A 14,075-nucleotide genomic window follows, 5' to 3' on the forward strand; every position below is an offset into this window, starting at 1 on the left:
CCTCATTTTTCTGAATTCCAGTGAGTACATGCCCAGAGCCATCAAACACTCCTCATAAGATAGCCCTTTAATTTCCGGAATTGTTCTTGTGAATCTCCTCTGAACCCATTTCAATGTCAACACAGCCTTTCTTAGATAAGGGGCCCAAAACTGCTCACAATACTCCAAGTGAGGCCTTAACAGTGTCTTATAAACCCTCAGCATTACATCCTTGCTTTTGTATTCTAGTCCTCTCAAAATGAATATTAACATTGGATTTGCCTTCCTCACCACTGACTCAACCTGTAAGTTAACCTTCAGTGAATCTTGCCCAATGACTCCCAAGTACCTTTGCACTTTGATTTTTGAATTTTCTTCCTGTTTAGGAAATAGCATACACTTTTGTTCCTTCTACCAAAGTGCGTGACCATACACTTCCCAACACTGTATTCTATCTGCCACTTCTTTGCCCATCCCCCAAACTGTCTTGTCCTTCTGCAGCCTCCCTACTTCCTCAACACTACTTGGCCTCCACCTATCTTTGTATTGTCCGCAAATTTGGCCATAAAGCTATTATTCAAATATTTGACACATAATGTAAAACAAAACAGTCCCAATGCCGACCCGCGCAGAACACAGCTAGTCACTGGCAGCCAGGCAGAAAAGACTCTCCTTATTCCCACTCTTTGCCTCCTGCCAATCTGCCACTGCTTTATCCATCCTAATACCTTTCTTGTAATACCGTGAGCTCTTGTTAAGCAGCCTCTTGTGAGGCACCTTGTCAAAGGCCTTCTGAAATTCCAAGTAAACCAGAGCTACTGGACTCTTTTGTCTACCTGCTTGTTATTTCCTCGATGCATTATAACAGGTTTGTCAGGCAAGATTCTCCCTGTCGGAAACCATGCTGACTTTGGTCTATTTTATCATGTGCCTAAGACCTTGTCATTAACGATGGACTCCAACATCCTCCCAACTACTGAGGTCAAACTGACTGGACTATAAATTTCCTTTCTTCTACCTCCATCCCTTGTTAAAAGAATGGAGTGATATTTGCAATTTTCTTGTCCTCCGAAACCGTGCCAGAATCTAGTGATTCTTGAAAGATCATTACAATGCTTCTGCAATCTCCCTATTCACTGCTTTCAGAACTCAGGGGTGTTGTCCATCTGGTATAGGTGACATATCCACCTGTAGACCTTTTATCCTCCTGAGCTCCTTCTCCCTCGTAATATCAATTTCACTCAATTCTGCCCCCTGACACTGTCAGACCTCTGGCATACATCTTCCGCAGTGAAGACGGATGCAAATTATTTATTTAGTTTGACCGTCATTTCCTTGTCTCCTATTGCTACCTCTCCAGCATAATTTTCCAGCGGTCTGATATCTACTCTCATCTCTCTTTTACTCTTTACAGTACTGTGCAAAAGTCTTGGGTGCCCTAGATTTTTTTTCTTATAAATTTTGTTTTAGATGTTTACTTTTTGTCTTTGCATTAGTGTGTCAGAAGCAAAGAGAAAATCTTGGATTTCCAAATATTCATTTTCCAAAAAATTAAATGTTACAGAGAAAGTTTTGTATTTCATTAAAGTAGCATATTAAGTAATACACCACTTTTCAAATAAAGACTTGATTAGTTTGTAGGTATTTACCCAGTGCATGATTAGACAAAGATAACATCAAAGTCATAATGAGTTGAATGAACTAAACTGATTAACTGAAACAAAAGCTGGGTGGAAGGAAACAAACTGGGCAAAGGACAACTAAGTTAAAAGGTGATGGTGTGACAGATGTGACAGTTTAGCCTTCAGATTGTCAATTCTTATACCATGGCAAGAGTGGCAATAGTAACAAGATTCAAGATGGTTATCCCGTGTCAGCAAGTCTCTCAAGCAGAAATTTCTTGGCAGAGAGGAGTTTCAAGCCAATGGCGCTGTGTACGGCGGCCTTGTTGCGAGTTCCATTCCAAATCTACAGTATACTACTAATTTCTCAGATTTTCTTAGCATATTCTGTTCAAGTAGATGATAGTCACGTCGGATACGATAAACTGACCCATCTGAACATCAGACAGACAGCATTTACCCATTATGTGCCGCCTTTCCTACACTGGGATCCCTTGCTTGTGCAATCCATTGGAGACTCATCCCTTATACCGCCACTACCTTGGAAGAAGCGCTGGAGGCAAGGGAGGAGGGCTGGCAACCTGCTGAGGCTGAGATGGCATGCAGATCGACTGCCACTCTCTAGCATACTCCTGGCTAACGTTCAGTCCCTGGATAACAAGCTTTGTGAACTGAGAGCTGGAATCTCCTATCAGCGGGAAACAAAGGAATGTAGCATTTTGTGCTTCATGGAGACCCGGATGACGGAGGAGATACTGGATCATGCCACCGAGCTCTCTGGGTTCTCCCTGTTCTGGGAAGACGGGTGGAAAAGCCTCACTGGGAAGAGTAAAGGAGGAGGGGTATGCTTCACGGTCAACAATGCTTAGTGCAATCCCCAGAATGTGCATGCACTCAAATTCTTCTGTTCTCCAGACCTGGAATACCTGGTGTTGCGGTGCAGACCCTATTGGCTGCCCAGGGAGTTCAGGGCTGTTATCATCACAGCAGTGTACATTCCGCCACAGGCTGATACTGACCTGGCTCTCAAGGAACTGTACTAGACCATCAACACCCTGGAGACTGTACGCCCAGAGGCTACCTTCATCGTCGCCAGTGACTTTAATCTAACGTAGCTGACGAAAGTCCTTCGGAAGTTTTGTCAGCACATCTAAGTGAGCACCTGTGGAGATTACACGCTTGACCATTCCTACACTCCCTTCGTCAACACTTGCAAAGCTGTCCTTCGTCCAGCTTTTGGAAAATCAGATCACTCTTCGATCCTGCTTTTGCCGACGTGCAAGCAGAAGCTGAAACAAGAGGCGCCATAGTTAAAACCGTCCATTGTTGGTCCAACCAATCGGCCTCCGTGCTGCAGGACTGCTTTGATGACATCGACTGGAATGTCTTCCATGATGAGGATGTCTCCAAGTTCACTGATGGAGTCATGTGCTTTATCCGGAAGTGCATCAACGATGTTGCCCCCCCAGAAGTCAGTCGGAGTCTTCCCAAACCCGAAACCCTGGATCATTAGTTCCGTGCAAGCAGCACTTACAGTGCAACGTCGAGCTTACGTCGCTGGAGATCAACTAGAGCTCAAGAAAAGCAGCCATGATCTGCGCAAAGCTATCAAGGCTGCGAAACAACAATATAGGGAGAAGATTGAGTCAAGATTCACAACGAATAGCACACGTAACTTGTGGCGAGGGCTGCATAGCCAAACATTGTGGTGCCACCAACATCGCAGCCTCTCTCACAGATGAGCTCAGTCAATTTTATGCTCGGTACGATCTCGCTTACTCTGAGCCTCCGAGGAAAGCCACCACTACAACCTGCAACCTGGTCATTTCTGAGGCTGAGGTACGCAGATGTTTCCAACGAGTGGACAGTCGCAAGGCTGCGGGACTAGACGGCATCCCAGGGCGAGTTAAAATTGATGTAATTTTAAAGGCAAAGGGTGGTCACACCAAGTATTGATTTGAGTTTTTTTTCTTTACTGCTCTTGATGGTAATTTTTTGATATTTAGAAACATTTTTATTTCATTATTTTTGAAGGGATCTTTGCTTTACAGATTTTTTTTACATGTGTCTAAGACATTTGCTCAGTATTATATTTACCTGGGGAAAAAAGCATTTGGTATCCCCTTTGATATTATTGGCTAGCTTACCTTCATATTTCGTCTTTTCCTTCCTTATACTTTTTTAGCTGCCTTCTGTTGGTTTTTAAAAGCTTCCCAGTCCTCCTAACTTACTACTAATTTTTGTTCTATTATCTGCCTCTTCTCTTGCTTTGTTGTCTTTGACTTCCCTTGTCAGCCAGCCTTTAGAGTACTACTTCTTTGGGATGTGTCCTGAACTTTCCGAATTGCTCCCAGAAACTCCGGCTATTGCTGTTCTGCTGTCCTCCATGCTAGTGTTCCCTTCAAATCAACTTTGGCTAGCTCCTCTCTCATGTCTCTGTAATTCCCTTTACTCCGCTATAATACTGATGCATCTGACTTTAGCTTCTCCCTCTCAAATTGCAGAGTGGTCTATCATATTATCACTGCCTCCTAGGGGTTCCTTACCTTAAGATTCCTATTCAAATCTGGGTCATTACACAGCACGCAATGTAGAATAGCCTTTCCCCTAGTGGGCTCAATCACAAACTGCTCTAAAAAGCCAAGTTGTAGGCATTCTACGAATTCTCTCTCTTGGGATCCTGCACCAACCTGATTTTTACAATCTACCTGCATAGAAATCCCCTTAACTATTCTAATATTGTCCTTCTGCCATGTCTTTTCTGTCTCCAGTTGTAATTTGTAGTCTACATCATGGCTACTGTTTGGAGGCCTGTATATAACTCCCATCAGGATTGTTTTAACCTTGCAGCTTCTTAACTCTATCCACAACAATTCTACATCTTCTGATCTTATGTCACCTTTTTCTAAGAATTTAATTTCATTTTTTTTTTACCAGCAGAGCTACCCCACCCACTCTGCCAACCCGCCTGTCCTTAAAATACAATGTGTATCCTTGAATGTTAAGTTCCCAACTATGTTCTTTGACCCACGACTTGGTGATGCCCACAATGTCATAACTACCAATCTCGAACTGTGCTACAAGATCATCTACCTTATTCTGTGTACTGCATACATTCAAATATAACACCTCTAATCCTGTATTCATCACCCTTTTCAGTTTTGTCCCCCTTTAACGCTGCAACTCGTTCCACTGACTACAATTTTGCCCTATAATCTGCCTATCCTTTCTGACAGACTCGCTGCACACTGCATCTGGCTGTATACCAACTACCCCATACTCAGCCCTATCACTGTGGTTCCCATTTCCTTACCAATTTAGTTTTAAACCCTCTCCACCTGCTCGCAAGGATATTGGTCCCCCTTGGGTTCAGGTGTAGACTGTCTCTTTTGTACAGGCCATACCTCCCCTAGAAGAGATTGCACTGATCCCGAAATCTGAAGCCCTGCACTGTTTCCTCAGCCGTGCATTTATTTTCCAAATCATCCTATTCTTACCCTCACTGATGCATGGCACAGGCTGCAATACAGAGATTACTACCCAGGAAGTCCAGCTTTTCAACTTCCTATCTAATTCCCTAAGTTCTCTTTTCAGGGCCTCCTCCCTTTTCCTACATATGTCATTGGTGCCAATATGTACCAGGACTTCTGGCTGCTCACCGTTCCCCTTTAGAATGCTGTGGACCAGATTGGAGACATCCCTGACTTTAGCACCTTGGAGACAACATATCGTCTGGGTGTCTCTTTCACATACACAGAATATTGTATCTACTCCTCTAACTATGGAATCCCCTTTCACTACTGCAGTCTACTTCTCTCCCCCCTACCCCACCCCAGTTAGGTCATCCCCCCTGAACAGTATCCAAAGCAATGTACTTATTATTGATCCAACTGATTTTGTGATATCCAATATTATTGTATTGATTTTACAGAATAACGTTATGAGGGTTTAGTTGGCTAGTGCTACAAACCACCTTACATATTTTTCATCTCATTCCTCCCTACCCTTGAATGTATCTTTGCTATTTACCCAAGGCACTTCTTTGCAGAAATTGTTAGTTACTGTGTTTTTGGATTCTATATTTGGACTGCTTCATAAGTGGAAGCATCCTCTCCATGTTACTGTCTTATCAAATCTTTTAATTTTATGGTTCTCTGTACTAGTCACAATATAGTCCTTTTTAACTAGGGCTGTAAAACTTTTTTTAATAGTTGCCCTCTAAGTTCTTAAAATGTCTTGCAGTTTTCTTGCTTTATATCGTTTAATACAGTGAGGATTACTGGTATTTTCAAGATTTTCAGATGCTGAACATTCATATTGCATTTTAGAAATAAAATACATTTTCTTACTGTTAAATTTGAACTTATCACTTCTAGTGGTTAATATTCATGTGTAGAACTTGATGTTCAAGTCTATATTTTTACAATGTTGTAATGTTCACAATTATTTCAATAACTGTTTAATGTGTTGGAGAGAATGTTTTCTCAGCATTAACCATTTCTGATATATGCTAATCTTAGCATATTGTTCTACCATTAATTTAATTACAAATTCAACCAAACTTATCTCATACAGAACATCCAGAACCATTTTTATGCAGCTTATGTGATCATGATCTTGTACTATTTTTGCAGAATAGTTTTTAATATTAGTTCTTTGATTTATTTTCTGGACTACAGACATGCTATTTACCACTTTGTTCAAAAACACTGCAATATAGCTGGTTACTGATAGTCATAACTATTTATAATTTTTTATTATGTTTAGTATTCTGATTACATTATTACAAAGTTATTTTAGTTTGTATTTTGCTCCTGTGCATTACATCTATGTAGTGATATTTTAGAATATTTTTATACTGAGGCCCAGCAACTGACGAATGAATCCTGCATTACTCAGTAGAGTAAGTATATGCTGCAGAACAAACAAGGGAAGAGCAAGTTTTTAGCAGAATCCAGATGTGTAGGTTTAATATTAGGCCAAATACCCTGGTGAGTAAGCTGTTTTGAAGTATTTGGTGCTGTCCGCCTGGTTTATAATTTCTTTTTGTTTTGTATCAAATGTCAGGTAAAAATAGCATTAAAATATCAACTGTTGTTTTTATTTTGTTCTTGATGCTGTATGTCCTGCAGTGTTTCACCAGCCAATACTCACATTCTTTATATTTTTACTATTTGATGTGACTTCATGTGCAGACTCTGTCCGAAGCCGTAGTCAAAGTGGTTATCCCAACAGAAAGGTACACTTTCAGTTCATTCTTACTACTACTGCTACTACGACTAAGCAGCTATTTGCAACAAGACATTGAGTAAACAAAGGACTTTTTTCTACACGTATTTACGTGCCTTAAAAGATGAACCCCATTTCTGCGAGCAACAATAGAAATGTTCCTTTATTCATGATCTGAAAGTGAAATTATCAATAATAGCGGTGGAGATAGTTTAACATAAAATAATATCTTATAGTTAATTGTTACATCTATATTTACATAGTTTCATTAATTAGAGCTAGAGGAACTAGAAGGTTTTTAAAACTAATTTTAGCAAAGGTTTTTAGAGACTAAAACATTGAAGAGGAGACTTATGCTCTGACGTTGCTTAGTAATTAGCTTGGTTGAGTTTGTGTTGTGTTGTCTTGCTCAGAGGAATGGGGTCTCTTGGTACGTAATAACTCTAAGAAAAAATCTTGGGGAAATAGATTTCTGGATAGAGTGTGCCTTAGTCACAGCACAATGAATGGACCAGAGGAACAGGGGATTGAAGTGGTGGCCTACTGGTGCCTCGAGACACTGAGATGAGTGGAGCCTGGTGCTGGTTTTCGCCGTTCTGTGCGAATATTCAAGGCTTCGTGGGATAACAAGAATGCACAAGCACGGTTTGAGCCTGTTAGCTCCTCACTGTTGGGTAGCTTTTACTGTTAGTAATCAACTCGGACACATGAATTTATGGACACTTTATACTTTCAGGTAATATACTATAAATTACACCTATTCTTCTGTGGCAGCTACAATTGATTTATGAAAACAACTTAAAACATTCATTTGTTACTTTCAAATATTGTTATATTTTGTTATAAAGTATTCTAAAAAGCTTGTAAATATTAGATCAATTTTTTAAAGCTTCAATATATAATGGTTAAACACCAAGAACATTTATATACCAGCAAAATCTTTTATTAAAAGTTTGTGTAGTAGATTTAATATGCAATTAATATAGATAATTTCAGAGCATCCATTCATTGCCTGTAATGGTAACCACTGATGAGTAATGTGCTTATTAAAGTTGAACCATTTAGCATTTCAGAAACAATTGACTAAATTGAGGCTTCCATTGTATCACTATCAATATTTCAAATACTGCCATTCACTTTGCAAATGCACCTGGTAAACAAAGCTAACCATCTTAGTTGCAAAGAAAATACTGATGTATATTGTGGCTTTAAAAGTTTACATAAGATTCTGAATGATGTTGATATTTGACATTGCTCCTGAATTTTCTACACAATGATTTCTGAGTTTTTTTGATTTTGATATAAATAAAGTGGAAACAAATAAAATGTGCTAAGCAAAATTCCAATAATGTATCTGTATGCTAGGAAAACAATTAGTTAAAACTTATCAGAAGGGGTGGTTGAATAGTTCAGTGAGTTGTTCTTTCATCATGAAGGGCAGGAATTAACTCCAGACCAGTCTATTTTGCCTTCTGGTGGAAGGTGGTGAAATTTGGACAATCATAATATGTTTCCCAGTAGGTGTGGAATTAAGGCAGCAAACTGGAATTTCACTTGAGACATCACAGAATGGAAAATAAAAATTGTCACAACAGTATCGGTAGCGATTGCTGTTATTCTGGGCTGAGTTCCATCGTTGGAGCAGAACAGGGAAGTAGGATCTTTACTCTTAACTGTCTTGTACTTGCCCAGAGCTTATGTTGAGTGCCCAAAATGGGAAAGTGCTTTCATCCCCAGAAATAGCATCTTTCACATTGACATTTTAGTGCAAATTATTTTTTGTTTTAATTAAACTTCCAAATGCATTTGCAAGAATATTGCCTGTAGTAGCTGATAGTAGTAAGTAATGCAGTAAAATTATAGTTGGTTGTAGTTGTCCAAGTTTCTGTTGGACTGTTGATCTGACATATTTTGGAATATAGCACCAATTGTTTTAAGATTGTGGATTACACTGAGAAAGGGGACAGCATCAACTTTGAAGCTTGTCTTATTTCTGTTGATTGAAATACCAGCAGGATTCCACTTTTAAAAGTACCTCGTCATTTGCTTAATTATAGAAAAGATTTGACATGACTGTTTTTGAACATTGTTTAATTTTCTTTTATTCTGTTAGGAATCTTTTGTGCCTAATTCATCGAATGATCGAATTTGTAGTTCGTGAAGGTCCAGCTTTTGAAGCTTTAATTATGAGCAGAGAAATTAATAACCCTCAATTTAGGTAAAAATGAATACCATATGAAATTTTAAGTTACTTTTTACTGTTTAAGTGATGAGAGTTAGTGACTGTTTATTTTCAACTATTTTACTAGGTTCCTTTTTGATAACAAGGACCCAGCACACGTTTATTATAGGTGGAAGCTGTTTTCTATTCTTCAGGTAAAACAAAAGTATTTCAGTTAAGGCGATAAACGGGTAGTTTCAAAGTTGAAGGTGCTTATACTATTTCGGTGTTTAGGGTGATTCCCCTACAAAATGGCGGACTGACGATTTCCGGATATTTAAGTGTGGTTCGGTGTGGCATCCTCCACCTATGAATCCCTATTTGCAAGGTATGCCAGAAGACACAGAAGTTGATGTGCCTGTTGAATCAGAGGAACCAGTGAAGAAAGGGCAACTGAAGGATGAGTAAGTTAATAATTGGATTTCCAATTGACTGCCTGAAATAATCTTAGTGTAGCTGACTCTAGGAAGCTGAATAGCTGTTGCAGGTTTCTTACCAAATATTGTAATCAAATAGCATAGAATAAAAGATCAGAAACCTTAAATTACCTCAAAAATCATTTTACCTGAAGCATTCTCTCTCCATAACATTATTCGTGAACCCAGGATAGAATGGTGAGTGCTGGTACATCTTCAGTAAAATCGAGTGACAGCATTTGCTTTAAAGTTTCTTTTCTTCACCTTTTTTAAATAATAGCAACATTTCAAAGAAGTATTAGCACTATTCCCGTCATGTTTTTATTTCTGTGGACATCAGATGTGATTTGTTTGTTATGTGATTTGTTTATGATAGGCATGCACTATGCCTGAAATAGTCCCACTCTATTTAAAGTAGTACTGACATAATTTGTGATACATTGTATTTCTTAAAAAATGGAAAATTACTTTCATTAAAACAAACTGCAGTAAGCCGAAGTACACTTCGGCTTAGTGCTAGTCAAGACTAGAATAAGTAGGTTAATCTATATACTTGATTTTAAAAATGATGTGTTGCAGCTTTGCTTGGGACCTCAGTTTAAGTACATTTGGGTACTGCTTTGGCATGCCTTTCTGCATTTGTCATTGAACAAGGTAGAATCATTGGCTTGTTGGTAGAATAGGGGCATCCTGGCCATGGTCTTGTATGTTGAGGTGCAATACAGTTCTGTAATGGCTTACAGCCCACAGCATTGATGAAAATTGGTTGGTTTTGATTGCCAGATTTGTTTGAGTCTAATCTGTTCCATTTAGCACAGTGGCAGTGTCATGGGACATGATGACTGTGTTCTCAGACTGAAGAATATGATATTTGTCTTTACAACAACTGTGCTGATCAATCCGATCAATGCCAGACTGGAACCTCGTATCAGCTCACTTGATTTTGCTTATTTACACAGAAGGTGTACAAAGAAGTGTTTAAAATCCAGCCTTTTGTCCAACAAATGGGACAAGTCCTTCTCCCTCATCTCCATTCAGGACCTCAAGCAGTCCTTTCAGATGAGGTGACACTTCACCTGTGAGTCTGTTAGGATCATCAACTGTGTCCAGTGTTCTCAGTGCAGCTTCCTCTACTTCGGTGAGTCTTTAGTAGATTGGGTGACTGCTTTGTCACCCAATTTCAATTCAATTTCCCATTCCGATATGTCGGTCCATAGCCTGCCTTCTACTGCCTCAATGGGATTACGCACAGGTTGGAGGAGCAACACCTCCTATTCCATCTGGGTGGCCTCCAACCTGATGGCATATTCATCGATTTCTCAAACTTTACCTAATTTTTGTCTCTTCCCCTTTTCTTTCCGTTCCCCTTTTCTTTCCGTTCCCCTTTTCTTTCCATTCCCCTTTTCTTTCCATTCCCCTTTTCTTTCCATTCCCCTTTTCTTTCCATTCCCCTTTCTGGCTCTCCTGTCACCATTTCTCTTTTCACCTGCCCATCACCTTCCTCTAGTGCCCTCCTCCCTCCCTTTCTTCCATACTGCTCTGTCTTTCCTATCAGAGTTGTTGTTCTTCGGCCCTTCACCTCTTTCACCCATCTCCTCCCAGCATTTTATTTTATCCCCCTGCCCCACCCACTTACTTTCCCCCGCCTCACTTGATTTCACTTATCACCTGCCAGTTTGTACCCCCTCCTCTCTCTCTCCACTTTCATATTCCAGCCTCTTCCCCCTCCTTTACAGTCCTGATGATAGGCTTCAGCTCAAATCATATACTATGTATTCCCCTCCATAAGTGCTGCCTGAATTTCTCAGTTCCTCCAGCACTGTGTATGTGTTGTAGAAAGTATTCACTATTTCATAATTTCATTATTTTCAAAGTAAACAAGTGGTTTATTTTGTTGCTGTGACATCAGCAATCTTTAGATAACATCAATAGTGCTACTGGAATTCAGCATTCTTCTGTTATTTCCCACTGGTTCTACTGAGTTTGCAGGAACTTGTTACTTTGTCCTCTTAGGTTAAGTTGCTTTGTTTTTAGGTAGCAATGTAAATACTGACCAGCATGTATTGGAACTTCAATGCATTCTTAACTTGCTACCATAATTTACATACAGATGATATTGACATAGCAGCATTTGTTACTTCTGTGTAATTGTGTATGGCGTAATAAGGTTGAATCGTAGTATCTGTAGATCTGGTGGAAATCTGTAGTTTTTTCATCTGAAGAAATAATGAACTTCCTAGTATGTTACAATATTCAGTATTTTTCCATGCATTTTTTTTGGTTAGTCAATAATATATAGGGTGCGTACAAAAGGAAAAATAGAGCAATGTGTGCCTGAAAATAGAGAGGCATAGGTACTGGGACTGGAGATCTATAGAAATCTGACTTGTAGACAAAAAAACCACCATTACTGGAACCAGTGTGGTGAAAGTAATCAGAACTATACCCACATATTTGCTCTGCTAAATCACTTGTTACACCTAGTATTGGCTTTCAATGACTTGTGTACAAGTGTGCTTAATATTTGTGCAGCGATAGCTTCACATTTTTTCACATTATATTGTATGTATTTTGTTCTAACCCCCCCATTCAGATTATCTATGTTCCTCTGAAGTCCCTTTACGTCTTCCTACTCACAATCAGACATAGTTTTGTTGTACCAGCAAATCTAGAAATAAGGTAAATGAATGTCTTAGACAAAGCATTGATAAAAATTGTGAATACTGAGGTCCATGCACTGATTCCTTCGTTAGTAATAGCCTGCCAACCTGAGAGCAATTCATTTATTTCTACTCTGCTTCTGTCTGACCAGTTTTTAATCCAAGTCATTATATTACCCACCCCCTTCTATTCCCGTGCAGCACCCTTATTGATTAATCTCCTGAGTGAGACATTATCAGAAATCTTTGGAAGATCAAATCAGACTACGTTCACTGTTTTCTCCTTTTTTGTTCCAATAGTGGCTTTTGGATTAGGCAAAAAAACAACTGGACTTAGTAATGATCACAAAAATAGCTGATTGTGATCAATGATTTAGTGAAATAGCAAATAGTAAAACCAGTTACATTCACTATAAGGAGTGTAGCAGTTCAGGAAAACCGTTAACTACCATTTTCTCAAGAGATAATTAGGAATGACAATAAAAGTTATCCTTGCCCTTAACCACACAGATCCCAGGAAATGAATAGATTTTTAAAATATTTTTTCTTTGTTCATGGAATGTGTAAGTTGTTAAAGGACCAGTATTTCTTGATAGGCTATTCTGAGGATAATTAAGCATTAAGCTGATGTTCTAAAGTCAAAGTAAATTTATTATCAAAGTACGTATATGATATCATATACTACCTTGAGATTCATTTTCTTGCAGGGTTTACAGGGAAAAAGTACAATAGAATTTATGAAAATATACATAAACAAAGACTGACAAACAACCAATGTGCAAAAGAAGATAAACTGAGCAAATAAAAAAAATTATACAGAGAATCTGAGTTGTAAAAAGCCCTTGAAAGTGAGTTTGTAGGTCGTAGGATCAGTTCAGCATGGTGATTGCAGTTATCCATGCTGGTTCAGTAACGTAATTGTTGTAGGGTAATAATTGTTCCTGAACATGGTTGTTTGGGACCTAAGGCTTCTGTACCTCCTGCCGATGCTAGTATCAAGAAGAGGGAATTGCCTTGGATAATGGGGGCCTAGTGTAGGCCAACTAGGTAAGAATGGCAAATTTTTTTTCCTGATGATGTTAGTGAACGAAATACATTATTAATGGCAATATCATGTTTTCTTACTTGCTATTACTTATGACAGGTTTTTTCCAGATTTAACTGAGTTTAAATTCTCTGGCTGCCATGAAAAGATTTGTGTTAATGCCTCTGGATCTGTTTTACAGGCCTCAGTGCTAGTGCTGCAACTTACCCACTATACTCCTATCCTTCTACTGGTGTTGATAATTGCCAGCACAACTATATAGGTAGAAGCATAATATCTGGCACAAGTGGAGCCAACAGTGCATCTCTTTAATTAGTTGGATTTAAAGACTGAAAAATAATGGAAAGTACTGAAATATTAAATTATAGATGGTGTCAATTTAGTATTAAATAAGGGACTGCAGGAGAAATTGGGAAGAGAAAGAAAGAAGGGCTTATATAGAGGTTAACAGTGTAAAGGCATTCACAAGTTGGTCATGTTGCCAAACCGGCCAGCTACTTAGAAGTTCATGGTTTACCTTGTTCTTAACATGTTACTGTTCCAGTTTCCGCATTAACGGTATGAATCATTTAGATCTTTTTTCAGCAAAATCTGGTTTTATAGGTTTAAAAGTATACATAAAAATGATGCATTCAGTTACAACTCAAATATTATTGTGAAATATCCAGTCACTTCTAAGATAAACTAAAGCGAAATATTTGTAATATTCATCATTGAAGTTAAATCCAGTTTATCAGTCAAAACGGCTGTTTAAGTTAAATTTGCTGAATTATGGCATATCTTGTCAATTATGTTTTTAGATTATTGGTCCAATTTAGAGACTTTAAAGCCTAAAACTCTGCCTTCCTCTAACATAATAACTTGTTTGTTTTAGGTTCCATGGTAGTGAAATTGGGATTTATT

General features: G+C 38.7%; 1 protein-coding gene across 2 annotated transcripts in view; it reads left to right on the forward strand.

Moving 5' to 3' along the window:
- LOC140204072 (U2 snRNP-associated SURP motif-containing protein-like) overlaps positions 1-14,075 on the forward strand; it is a 108,351-nt gene that overhangs the window by 39,127 nt on the left and 55,149 nt on the right. For both annotated transcript variants that reach the window (XM_072270368.1, XM_072270369.1), the window contains exons 11-14: positions 6,797-6,840; positions 8,944-9,048; positions 9,140-9,206; positions 9,286-9,455. In XM_072270368.1, coding sequence (XP_072126469.1) covers positions 6,797-6,840; positions 8,944-9,048; positions 9,140-9,206; positions 9,286-9,455 — 386 coding nt within the window. The remainder of the gene's footprint in view (positions 1-6,796; positions 6,841-8,943; positions 9,049-9,139; positions 9,207-9,285; positions 9,456-14,075) is intronic.

The sequence above is a fragment of the Mobula birostris genome, chromosome 10, assembly GCF_030028105.1.
Source record: "Mobula birostris isolate sMobBir1 chromosome 10, sMobBir1.hap1, whole genome shotgun sequence".
NCBI classification, from domain to species: domain Eukaryota; kingdom Metazoa; phylum Chordata; class Chondrichthyes; order Myliobatiformes; family Myliobatidae; genus Mobula; species Mobula birostris.